Below are 13,867 nucleotides of genomic sequence, written 5' to 3'. Positions count from 1 at the left end.
CCCCAACTATATGTGATGAATACAATTACTATGAACTCCTTCCTCCTTTTAAAGGCAAATAACCTGAAGCTGGTTAATGTAAGTAATTTGTCTAGACAAAAATAATTAATGAGGGTCTGAGGTGGATTTTTAAATCCACATTTTCTTAACTCAAAGATCAAAGCTCTCTCTACTACACTGTGCTGTCACACTAGGATTTTGTAGTGCAGGAGCACTTTTATCCTTTTTTCTCTATGTATTTGTATTTCTCAGATCAACACCTCATTCATTGTCATGTACAATCTCAATAATATGATCTTGGTAACTCAAATCTTTAGGATTTAATTCTGAACAAATAATTTCCTTCTAATAACTGTGTGGCCCTCATACTCAAAGAAATATAATTTCCATATTTCCAATGAACAGACAAAGGTATACAAGGATTAACTAATGACCATGGAATCACAGAAAAAAAAATAAGAATCCAAGTAAAATTAGAAGCCAAGTCTTTAGATTCCTAATCAAAAACCATTCCAAGAGATTACTATTCACCAACACTCTTAGGTATACTCTAAAGTATTTCTGAATGGCAAAATAGAGAATAGCAGTGGTGTTAATTAAATAATAGTAAATAATGCTTTTATGGAGCTTTAAAGTTTTCAAAGTATTTTACAGAATTATCTTCTTCAATATTCAGAACAACTCTATGATGAAGGTGCCATTTTATCATTTTTGACTTATTACTGAATGGAGGCTCTGAGGAAAGGTGGTTTGTCCATGGTAACAGGGATATTAAGTACAGATAGGAATAAAATTTTGATATAAAATATATATATATATATATTGATATATATATATATATATGTCTATGATATATTGAATAAAAGGTCAAGTAGCTCTACCTTCAAGATTTCAAGTTGGGAAAAATCCAGTACATATTAAGGCTGTACCTTCTAGTTCTGAATATCAATATTTGAGATATATTTTTTCTTAAATCAAACATAAATTTGTTTCTCCTTAGTCTCCATCCTTTCCTCCTGGTTCTTCCTTCTGATACCAAATATTTCCTCTTTATGTCAGTCCTTGAGACACTTGAAAATAACTTCAATCCCAATTGGTGTTTTGAATTCCATCTTTTATCTTCTCTACACCAAATATCATTAGTTCCTTCCATCATTCCCAATATGGCAACATTTCAATACCTTTCTCGATTCTGGCCAACTCCTCTGGAAAATCTTGAGCTTATCAATGTCCTTCCTAAGGTGGGGAATCCATAACTGAACATGTTGCTTCAAAGGTAAAATACAGAGGGATACCTCTGTGTGCTTGGAGACTCTGTCTCTTCCTTCAATGTAAGGGCAAATTGCTGTTCTTGTCTGCATGTCATGACGTTGTGGGAAACAAATGGCCCAATGTATTTTAAAAACTTTGCAAATTTTAAAGAAGCAGTTGTGATAGCATGGATAGAGCCTTGGGCCTGGATTCAGTAAGACCTGAATTTAAATCCAGTTTTGGACACTTAAGGTATGATCCTGGGCAACTCAAGCAACCTTAGTTTTAAAATTTGAATAATAAAATGCATTCCAGGATTAATATGAGAATCAAATAATATAAAATTTATGAAGTGTAGCACAGTGCTTTGCATATAAAAGAAGCTATACAAATAGTTCTTTCCTTCACTCCACAAACATATGTTCTTGTTCTTATTGTTTTTTTTCTATAAAATCTTACTTTTTCTGTTTTTCCTAAATCATAAAATCATTCTTTTTCAGAAAAATTCCAAACTGAGCAGATCTGCTTTTGCTTGTCATTCATTATGTCTCCTCAGCCTTCAAAATTAATCCAGTTACTTTGCCAAAATAGCACAGTTTTTAATTAAAAAAACATCCACCTCTTTGAATCCTTTAGCTTTCCTCAGTGCAGTCTGAGTAATAGTATTACTCTGGCTATAACTATAAGGTAGGATCTGCATTTGAATTCATTTTTGGTCCTTTTTTTTTCTTTTCTACATTTTTTTCATATTTAACTCTACCTAATGCTGCTTAATTATTCTCCATGCTTTATGAGAATTAAATGTAGGATAAATTTTCCTTATATTTATTCCTTGATTTTGAGATTTTAATGAATAAAAATAATATTTTCATTACATAATCAATATCTGTTATTTGAAAAAAGAGACAGATAGAAACCTAGATAAGATTGAAAGATCATAGATAGATACATAGTTAGATATGAAGATAGAAAGAGACACAAAAGGAGAAGCAAGATTACAAAAGAAAAAGGGGAAATCAAAGACAGGGAAAGACAGGCAGAAACAAATATGCAGAGATATATAGAGACACAAAGAAACAGAAGCAGAGAACAACACAGAAAGTTCAAATAAAAAATACAGAATAAGAGAAAACATTCTGGCAAAGTCCAGATAATTTAAATCTCCCATCAGTAATATACTGATAACAGAATAAATGTTTTCCATCATGTCTTCTCACTGAGGTTCCTGAATTCTTTATATCACTGGGTTTTCTCAGTTTAAAAACATTATAGTAGACAAAAGTAAACTATCCTATTTCATTTAAATAAACCAAAACCTACACTGAAGCACATTCTAGTTACAACTCTCAATGGTACCTTTGCTACCATATTTTTTTTTTCCTAAAGGAGAGATTCTAATTCATCTTGCATATGGGGCATAATTCCTTGAGGAACCTGACATGCTATTATAGAGCCATATAACTTATCTTTTTCATTATTTCTCCTTAACCAACTCTTTTCCTTTTCAAATTTTTCATTACTTTTGGCAGATTTTGATAAAGATGACTCCTGGTCTGATGTAGTTGAAGTAGCTGACCTCTAAAGAACCATGCTGATTTGACATTCTTTGCTTTTGTTTATTATACATAAATGTTTAAAGATACAACTTGTAATGGATATCATGTGGTAGCCTACTTATAACTTCTTTGGAAACTTGAAATAACTCATTATGTTAAAGATGAAAATAGTTACTCTTTGAGTAAGTGTGTGACACACAACTGTGGAAGTTCCTTCCAAGATGTGATGCTTGGGAATATAAACTAGCATTATCTAAAGTCTAAAGGCTACCTTTGATGGTTATTGATATTGATGGTTATCTCCAGCCAATCTATGAATCATATGTCTTATTCCATGTCCAGCAACATGCTAAGCACTGAGAATACAAAGAAAGATAAAATATAGTCCCTGCTGACAAGGAATCCCATAATCTCTTAGCAAATAACATGCAAATATCGGCTTACAAACAAGCAATATCCTGGATAAATCAGAGATAATCAAAAGAGGGAAGCACTGAAATTGAGGTCATTGCATTAAGAAAAGCTTTTTCAGGTGAAATTTTAATTCAGATTTCAAGGAGGCAGTCCCCTAAATTGGAGATTTTTCTGGTACCTCAAAAAACATAGTAAAATAAAGGACAAAATAACCTTGTTTGTGAAAGCCTTTGTTTCCACAGTAGCAGTGGTGAATTAAAAAAAGAACAAGTTGAGTAAAGCAAAAAAAAAAAAAAAAAAAAAAAAAAAAGAAAAAGAAAAAGAAAAAAAAAAAACCCTCACATACATTGTTATGCGATTTAGCAGGGATCTTTTCGACAAAAGATTCTCACAACTATACCACTGGTTTCACTGACAACCCTCTCTACTCAGGAACTTCTGATTTCAGTCCACTGCATAAAATCCAAATCCATGGTAAATTCTAAACAGGATTACAGAAAATAGTTGGCCATCATCTTTTAATCCTCTTCAATCTTCTCTTGGTTTTTTAACATTTCTCTTGGCTCCTCCACTTTTCATTTATTTTTCTTTTCTCCTTTTCTTCATCAGATTGAAGCACGTTCATATGAAGAGATCTAGTTGTCTAACATTTATCTACAGTAATTCATCTTCCAATGTTTATTTTTATTGCAGGCTAAGGCACTTTCCTTTCAGGAAGTGGGAAATATTGCTTTGAAGAAGGTTAAATTTGGGTTAGATTTTTAAAAATAAGAAGTAATATATAAGGGACTTTATGAGAAAATGGATGAGTGAATTTTGAGGATTTAGAGAAACTTCTACAACAACTACCTAGATGTTATTGGTTTCTTGATTGCTTATTTTTAGCCCTCCCATAAAATAGATATCTGACCATTTTTACGTCTTGGAATATATTTTTCTGAAGGTTACTCTTCTTTTGTTGCAGGTGAATGACATCACTACCAAATGACATCTATGGAGAACAGATCTGAAGTGAATGAGTTCATCCTCAAAGGAATAACAGATGATCCAGAGCTTCAGGTCCCTCTCTTCATCATTTTCACTCTCATTTACCTCATCACCCTGATAGGGAACTTGGGGATAGTAGCTTTGGTCTGCTGGGATTCCCACCTCCATACGCCCATGTATTTTTTCCTCAGTAACCTCTCTTTGGTGGATTTTGGCTTCTCTACAACTATAACTCCCAAGGTAATGGCTGGGCTCCTAAGAGGGAACAAAGTCATTTCCTTTAATGGATGTGCTGCACAGCTACTCTTTTTTGTAGCTTTTGCTACAATTGAAAGTTTTCTTTTAGCCACCATGGCCTATGATCGCCATGCAGCTGTGTGTAAGCCCCTACATTACACTACGACCATGACTTCAACTGTATGTATATATCTAGTTAGTGGTGCTTACAGCTGTGGCATTCTAGCCACCTCCATCCTCACAGGAAGCGTATTTAGCCTTTCCTTTTGTAGATCAAACATACTCCAACACTTTTTCTGTGATATTCCCCCTCTCTTACTTCTCTCTTGCTCTGATATTCACATCACTGAGTTATTAGTTTTTACAGTAGGGTTATTCACTGTCTTTTCCCCACTTCTTGTCATCTCTACTTCTTACTTGCTAATCTTCATCACTATCCTGAGCATCCGTTCTAATGAAGGCCGTCAGAAAGCCTTCTCCACCTGTACTTCCCATCTCACAGCAGTGTCTATATTTTATGGGACAATTGTCTTCATGTACTTCCAACCTAGTTCAAAGCATTCAATGGACTCAGACAAAATAGTGTCAGTGTTCTACACCATGGTCATCCCTATGTTGAATCCTCTGGTCTATAGTCTTAGGAACAAAGATGTCAAGAACACTTTCAGGAAAGCTGTGAGAGGACAACAATATTAATTAGGTCAATTTTTTTCTTGGAGAAAAAAATTACCTGTGCTATCCACTCTGGAAATCAGGCTATTTTTCTTGTGAACAGAGAAGTGAGTTGTGTTGCAAGTATAAGTCTTAGAATCAAAGACATCAAGAATGTTTTTAGGAAAATAATGAGGAGATAATAAATCATTTTTTTTTTCTTCAAGAAAAAATACAACCTGTACCTTCTTTCCTCTGGGATCCAGCATCAAAATGACTCTCTTTTTTATGCCCACAAAAGTGTTTCCAATCTTTTTTAGGGGCATCATCAATCATATAGTAGAAAGTGTCATAGACTAAGAGATAAAAGAGATATGGATTTAAATCCCATCTCAGATAAGTTCATATTTGCATAACCTAAGGCAACCTACTTAATGTTTCAGTCTTAGTTGGTTTTTTTCATATCTAAATGACCTTAATAGCACACCATATTTTAAAATATTGTTTTGTGAAATGAATCACACACACACATGCACAAGCATGATATTCTGATTCTAGCTTTTACCCTTTTAAAAAGTAGATCAGTTGTATCAATTCTAAAAAGTTTATTATTTAGAGAGCAAAAATCCTTGAGTGATTTAGAAAGCAAAATTTTAATAGTAATACCACTGCTTATTCACTAGACCCTAAACCAGAAGTGATCTGGGAAATGCTTAAGAACTTGACATTCATTCAAGTAATTCATCCAAATAACCCACTTTAAAACTTATTCAGCATTTACTCCATCACTTTTTGAAGATTACATCATCAACAAAACAATAAGAGAAATTTGGAACTATGGAACAGGAAAGTAAAATCATAAGAGACTTAATAAATATAAACTATTTCTATTCCTATATTTAACTCTTATTTTTTTTCTCATTTTAGAGCAACTAGAAGTATACACCGAGGGTACAGGTGTGAATTACATATGGTGGGATTTTTTAAAATAAAATTAAGGGATGATAAAGAGGAAAACATTAAGAAATGAGAAAAGGAGACATGATGGAGTAAATTATCTAATATAAAAGATGTCCATAAGATCTCTTACAGCTTTTGTTACTACAGAAAGTTTTCTTTCAGTCACCATGGCCAATGATAACAATACAGTTGTGTGTAATCCCCTGCATTACACCACCATTAAGATATCAGCTCTAAGTGCACCCCTGTCTGCTGCATTCACATTTCTGGGTTTCTGACCTCCATCATCACAGGAAACATATTTAGCTTTTTTCCTTTTGTAAGGCAAACATAGGGCATTTTTTCAGTGATATCCCCCCTCTCCTAGTTCTGTCTTGCTCTGATATTCACATCACTGTCAGTAGTCTTTATACTAGCATTATTCAATGCTATTTTGTCATTTCATGTCATCTTTGCTTCTTATTTATTAATCTTCATCACTATCCTGAAAATCCACTCTGCTGAAGACTGTCAGTAAGCCTTCTCCCCTTGTGCTTCCCATCTTATCGCAATGTCTACATTTTATGGGACAATCATGTTCATGTACTTCAAACCCAATTCAAGCCCGTTTGATGGACTTGGACAAAGTGGTGTCAGCGTTCTACACTATGGTCATTCCTATGTTGAACCCATTAGTCTACAGTCAAAGGAACAAAGATGTCAAGAACATTTTCAAGACAGTTGTGAGAGTACAACAACATTAATTAAGTCAACTTTCCAACCTATACCATTCCCACTCTGGGATGCATTCTGCAAATTGGATTCTTTTTCTTATTCTCAGAGAAATGGGATCCAAATATTTAATTTTCTTTTTTATAGCTGAACTGTTTATAGATATCTGTCTTCATATATATGGATGAAATTATATTTGTATATGTGTATGTAGGTATATATATATATATATATATACCTACATACACATATACAAATATAATTTCATATATATATATTATAATAGGAGGAGAAGAAGAAACTTCTCTCATGTAAAAATCCAAAATCCAATACTATCAGCAATCAAAGGGATCAATACTACAAAATATAAACAGGAAAATCCCAAACCAATCAACAGGAAAACATATGCAATCAGAGTGAGTTGTGGTACCCAGTGGAGCCACAGGAAAATGTAAAATGTTGCAGCCTGGGTCTCATCTCATGACATTCAAAGTGTTGGGAGTGGGTTCCTTTCCTCTGTTGACCTCTGTTCACCTAGCACTCTTTCATTATACCAAACTATATACAGAACAACACCTTGGACACATTTTCTTCCCTTTTTCATCTAGGGGACCCCTTAATTATGGCTTTGGTCCCAGCTGTTGCCAGTTGCCCTCCAACAGGTTTTCTGGTCCCAAATCAGATTTCTGGCAACTTTTCTGATTGGAAACACAAGGCACATTGCCCTACTACCATTCTCAGGAAGGCTGGATCATGATCATTCCACCCCTTTCCCGCCTTGGGAAATGGCAAGATTCTTGACTTTGGTGGGCTCAAAGCTAGACTTCAAGGTGATGCTGGGGTCATCAGAATGGTCATTCTCTTATGAGAAGAAAGTCCTAACTCAGTTCAGAAAAGATGGGCAGATCATTCCCTATGTTATGTCAAGTGCTTGAGTGTACTAGATACAAGGACTGGATTGTAGTGTAGAAGTTGATTTCAAGAGTCTGCATCACCTGTCTCAGGCTCCAGAGGCTTTGGTTGCTCATGAGAGGAAAAGAAATCCTGGATATTCCCCAGGCTGCTTTCCAGGTCAGGAAGGCTCGTGTCAGTGACAGATGATGAGGACCCAAATCTAACAGGACTATTCTATCTCTGTAGAATCTATGGGGTTTAGCCTAGTCTCTAGGATATACAGGCTGGAGTCTATATCTCCTAGTGTTCACTAAGCTCAGTTTTGTTGAGGTGGGCTACACTGAAGCACTTTTCAGTGATCTGGAGAGGACCTGGAGATGGAGAAGAGATGGACCTATTCATGATAGCAGAAACAGAGATAGTAATGCTAAACTCACTTTTCAGAAGAAAGGAGACAATGAAGTTTCAAGGAGACAGGAATTTCTATTACCAAGGGAGTGTTGACCTCCTTGATTTGGGGAGTTCATAGTAAGCTGATGGATGGGTTTATCCTTTATTCATATCATTGTGCTAATCCTCTCATCCACACTGTCGTTTTGTGATTTTCTTAAGCAAAAGAATGGTTTGCCATTTCTTTCTCCTGTTCATTTCACAGATGAGGAAACTGAGGAAACAAAGGTTAAGAGACTTGCCCAGAGTCACATCTAGTAAGTTATTGAGGTTCTATTTGAAATCATAAAGATGACTTCTCTTGGTTTCAAGCCTAGGACTTTATACACTGAATCGTCTAAATATACCTTCCCCTTCCCTCCCCCACATCTAAATGCAAGAGAGCAATTGTGGTGAATTTCCCAGAAAGAGGAAGATTAACTAGATGTTTTTTCAACAGTTTATTATTTTAAAAAGAAAGCTACTGAGGGCCTCAGAAGATATGTTGCTTTGTTGCTAATGGCATTGCTTATTTAACAGCCTCTAAACCAGAGAGAGCTGATAAATACTGAAGAATCAAACCCACAAAATTGAGATAATTCTAAGATACCATCTCACACTTATCAGCATGACAAAAACAGGAAAAGTTAATTATAAATGTTCTAAGGGATATGGGTAAACTGGGACACTAATGTGTTAGGATTACTAAGTGAGAACTCAGGTTGTCTGGATAGTGACAAGGTGAGAATTCAGGTTGGACAATTACAAGGTGAGAACTCAGGTTGACTTGATGGAAGGAGCAGGCTCATTGGCTGAGGTGGTTCTTCCCAGAAGCCCTTGCATTATCCCACGCCCATTCTCTGGGAGAATAAAAGAGAGGACTCCCAGAGATAGAAGAAGACTCTGCATTGCATCAGGCTTGACGGGGCTCTCTGCAGGAAGGGAAGTCACTTCTCTGGACAAGAGTTAACAGCAACTGCCTGGAGACAACGGTTCGTTACAGGAAGAAGAATCTGTCGGAGAGATTTGAGTAGAAGACACAGCAGATCTCTTCCCAGAGAGTGATCCGGCAGCTTCTAGAGACGACAGCTCGCTACATTTGGCGTCCACACGTGGGGCAAGGACTTTTACTTATCCTGACAAGAGGAGCTAGACCAGACCTTTGCAATCTGGCGCACGAACAGGGACCTGATTCCAGTGGAAAAGCCTCCCATCCAGATCTCAGTCTCTCTGACCCAGAACTGTGAGTAACGAGGAAACTTTGTTAAAGATTAAGTGAGCGTGCTAATAGATAAATAAGGAACTTAACTTGTTAAGGGCTAAACCAGGAATCTCTTATAGCTGAAATGGGGCACATGTTAGCTAAATTCAATCCCTGGACCTCAGCCGACTCAACCCCAGCTCCAGAAGCAACCTCAGCTCCACCCCCATTCAGGAGTGGTACTATAGAGAGTATAATCAACATAATTGAGGAGCAGAGTTTACTTGTAACCTGGTTACAGATTGCTAAACTCTTGGCTGCATTAAGACACACATCCCCTTGGTTCTTAGAGGAAGAAAAGATAGATGTAGATAAATGGAAGCTAGTGGGATATGAAATGAAAGAATTTCAAGCAAAAAATGGGCCTCGTTCAATTTCTGCAGAAGTATTTTATATCTACAACATAGTTCAATTAGCCTTAAACTATCAAGCAAGTTGTAGGAGAAGGAATAGTTCTAAAAATGAACAGAGGAGGAAGTGTGAGGAAAAAAGGAAAGATCAAGATCTTTCCCTAGAGCAAGAGGATTTAAATGAGGAATTATGGTATGATTCTCTTGAAGAAGCTTCAACCCTGCCTAGAGAACAGATTATTGACAGGCCCACATCAACCCCACCTTCAGAGATGGAGGAAGAAAGAGGGGAAGAGGCAGAAACACAAACAGAATTGCCTGTGAAGAAGCCTAAGCCTATGACAAGATTAGAAAAAGCATTGGTTAAAGCTAAGAGAGAAGGACAGGATATAAGTGATTTTATACATGCATATCCTGTGATTGAAGAGATTGACTCTGTAGGTAAAAAAAGGAGAAGATATGCACCTTTAGATTTGAATAAAATTAAGGATTTGAAAAAAGGTTGTACCCTTTATGGGCTACATCAGCTTATGTCAAAATGTTACTAGATGGTTTGTCTTATGAAGTCCTAACCCCGAATGATTGGAAATCCATAGCAAGGACATGTCTGGAACCTGGAGAAAATTTATTATGGCTTGCGGAATTTCATGAATTATGTAAAATTCAAGTCAGATGCAATTTGGAAATAGGAGTTAACACACAATTCACTTTTGAGCACTTAGCTGGTGAAGGTCAGTATGGAGAGAATTTGGAACAGATTAATTATACCATGACAATATATGAACAAATTGCTAAGGCTGCAATAAAAGCTTGGGGTGTCCTTCCTGGACAGAAAGATTGTGGAGAGGCTTTCACTAAAATACAGCAAGGTCCCAATGAACCTTTTGCAGATTTTGTGGGACGTTTGCAAACTGCTGTCAAAAGAACTATTGGAGAAAATGCAGCTACAGAAATAATGACCAGACATCTGGCTAAGGAAAATGCCAACGAGATTTGCAAAAGAATTATATGGGGATTAGACAAAGATGCTCCTTTAGAGGAGATCATAAGATGCTGTGCTACAGTGGGAACAAATGCTTTTTACACCCGGACAATGATGAATGTGGAAAGGCAGGGTCCCTCCTGGCAAGGGACTTCTAGAGAAATTCGGCGATGTTTTCAATGTGGAAAAATTGGACATCTAAGAGCTCAGTGTAGGTATGGAGATACAGTGAGAAGACAGGGTGAAAGAAGACCTAAAACCCCATGTCCAAAATGCAACAGAGGACTCCATTGGGCATCAGAGTGTAGAATAATTCAGGGAAATGGGATGAGGGGCCCAGGTCCAGGGCCCCAGGCAAAAAAGACTTGGGGCATGATGGCAGCTGATGTTACACCCAAAGAGCCTTTAGAAGATCAGGACTCTGATTTGATCAACCAGCAGAAAAGCAATCATATGGCAGAAAGGGATTACCTGATAAGTGAGCCAAAAGGCAATCAGATTGCAAAAATGGATTACACTTGGGGAGAATACAGACCTTTTAAACCAACAGGGCTGTGCCCAGTGCAAACAATTCCAATGTAATTGCCAGATGATGAGAAGAGATTTAGAAAGTGGTAAATAGAAGGAAATTAGATAGGTTAACTGCCTGGGAGAGAGGGTTTGCTTGTATTTCTTCAGCAGGAGAAGGAATCAGATGGGTGCCAACAAGTCGTATTCGCCTTGTCCATCAGAGAGAGACAGAAAAAGAGAAAGACCTCAAAATAAAGGAGAAGATCTAAGAAACATCTTACACTGAAAGAGCATGGCTAATAAAAAGACTGTTAAAGAACTTTAAAACCATCACGAATCATTGGACTTCCTCACACAAGATGAGACTAATGGACAATGGACTTATGGACATTTATAAATTTTCAATTTATGATTATTTGATTATGTTATACACTTCTAGCATGTGTTATGTTACTATGTTACTATGTGCTTATGTAATTTATGTAATTATGTGTAATACTTCCCATATTGATGGATTTATGTTTCAAGATCATGACTGTCCTATGTTTTAAATCAAAAGAAAGGGGGAGATGTTAGGATTACTAAGTGAGAACTCAGGTTGTCTGGATAGTGACAAGGTGAGAATTCAGGTTGGACAATTACAAGGTGAGAACTCAGGTTGACTTGATGGAAGGAGCAGGCTCATTGGCTGAGGTGGTTCTTCCCAGAAGCCCTTGCATTGTCCCATGCCCATTCTCTGGGAGAATAAAAGAGAGGACTCCCAGAGATAGAAGAAGACTCTGCATTGCATCAGGCTTGACGGGGCTCTCTGCAGGAAGGGAAGTCACTTCTCTGCTTCTCTGGACAAGAGTTAACAGCAACTGCCTGGAGACAACGGTTCGTTACAGGAAGAAGAATCTGTCGGAGAGATTTGAGTAGAAGACACAGCAGATCTCTTCCCAGAGAGTGATCCGGCAGCTTCTAGAGACGACAGCTCGCTACACTAATGCATTGTTGGTGGAATTGTGAAATGATCCATCTGTGCTGTAGAGCATTTTGGAACTATACCCAAAAGGCTATCAAACTGTGCAAACCCTTTTGATCCAGTAGTATCTCTACTGTTTTTGTATCTCGAAAAAGATCATAAAAGAGGAAAAAGGACCCACATGTGCAAAAATGTTTATAGCAGACCATTTTGTTGTGCAAGGAACAAGAAATTGTGTGGATATCTATCAGTTAGAGAATGGTTCAATAAGCTTTGGTATATGAATGTAGTGGAATATTATTGTTCTATAAGGCATGATGAGCAGAATGATTTCAGAATAGTCTGGAAAGAGAGAGACATCTAGAAAGAACCATGGAGATCAAATGTGGACCAAAACATAACATTTTCACCTTTGTTGTTGTTGTTGTTGTTTACTTATTTTTTTTATTTCTAATTCACCCCCATTGCTCTGATTTTTCTTATACAACATGAGAAATACAGAAATATATTTAAGTGAATTGCACATATTTAAACTATATCAGATTGTTTGGAGAAGTGTGAGATTAAGGGAGTGAGGAAGAAAAAATTGAAACAATTTCTTACAAAAATGAATTTTAAAAACTATCTTTACAAGCCTTTAGAAAAATAAAATGCAATTGAACTTTTAAAAGAAATCAAGCCACAAAAAAAGAGTTTATACATGACACACTTTGAAATTTAATCTATGATATTTATTTTTCATTATTCATGAAAATGCTTAGCTAGCTCTCCCCTTTAGAGTCCCATTCAGCTACAATCCAATGCCATGTTGGTTCTGAGAAATGCAATGTCAGATTAAGGTTCTCATATAGAGTGGCAGGACAGAGTGGGGAAAATGATGGAATTAGAATTAGGCCTGTATTAAAAATCTTGCCTGGGGGCAGCTCAGTGACACAGTGGATAGAGTATCAGCCTTGAAGTCAGGAAGACCTGAATTCAAATCTGGCCTCAAACACTTAACACTTCCTAGTATGACTCTGGACATTATAGTAACAACAACATTATTTTATGAATGACTTTGAGTGAACAAATTACTTTGACTATTATAAATATCTAAATTAACTATGAAGAACAAAAGAAGACAGATACTATCCAGAGATATCCAGAGATAGAAGTGATAAAATTATGTATAGAATAAGTTCATATATATATATATGTGTGTGTGTGTGTGTGTGTGTGTGTGTATTTTGAAAAAATTTATTCTGTGCACATCTTTACTTTGTTACACATATTTGGGTTATAGTTGAGTTTCCTTTCAGTTTTTTTCAATGAATTTAAACAAATAACTTCTAAATTCTTACTTAGGGGGTTCACAGATCATTCTCATTAAAAGCCATCATTAAACCATCATGGACTTTACAAGTGTTCTTTAGAAACAAATCTTACCTTAGCTTTCATTGCAATATTAAGCCTGGAGTTTTCCCCTTTTAAACTCATCCTCTACAAATGTTCATAGTATGCTTTCTAGAGTCCCCCGTTGGGGTGCCAAAATGAATCAGCCAGACTAGCACTCTGGAGGATCTTGAAACCATCCTGAGTTATTGGTATTAGAGAAGGAGTGATGAGGCAGGGACCCATGATGGTCAAATATGGAATCCATTTATTTCAAGTTCTTTCAGCCTTAAATATCTTAGTATAATTATATTACCACAGCACATTGAGCATGTGAGA

The 13,867-nt window shown here is 36.4% G+C and overlaps 1 protein-coding gene across 1 annotated transcript; it reads left to right on the top strand.

Moving 5' to 3' along the window:
- The first annotated feature begins 4,205 nt into the window (after nt 1-4,205).
- On the top strand, nt 4,206-5,141 carry LOC141546710 (olfactory receptor 5B12-like). The gene has a single exon (XM_074274668.1). The coding sequence runs from the start codon at nt 4,206-4,208 to the stop codon at nt 5,139-5,141; it is 936 nt and encodes a 311-aa protein (XP_074130769.1).
- The last annotated feature ends 8,726 nt before the right edge of the window (nt 5,142-13,867 follow it).

Source organism: Sminthopsis crassicaudata, chromosome 6 (assembly GCF_048593235.1).
Source record: "Sminthopsis crassicaudata isolate SCR6 chromosome 6, ASM4859323v1, whole genome shotgun sequence".
NCBI classification, from domain to species: domain Eukaryota; kingdom Metazoa; phylum Chordata; class Mammalia; order Dasyuromorphia; family Dasyuridae; genus Sminthopsis; species Sminthopsis crassicaudata.
This window is presented reverse-complemented; position numbering and strand designations above follow the sequence as displayed.

What these genes read in the sequence shown, in the direction of transcription:
- LOC141546710 (XM_074274668.1), top strand. Translation starts at nt 4,206, where the DNA reads ATGACATCTATGGAGAACAGATCTGAAGTGAATGAGTTCATCCTCAAA.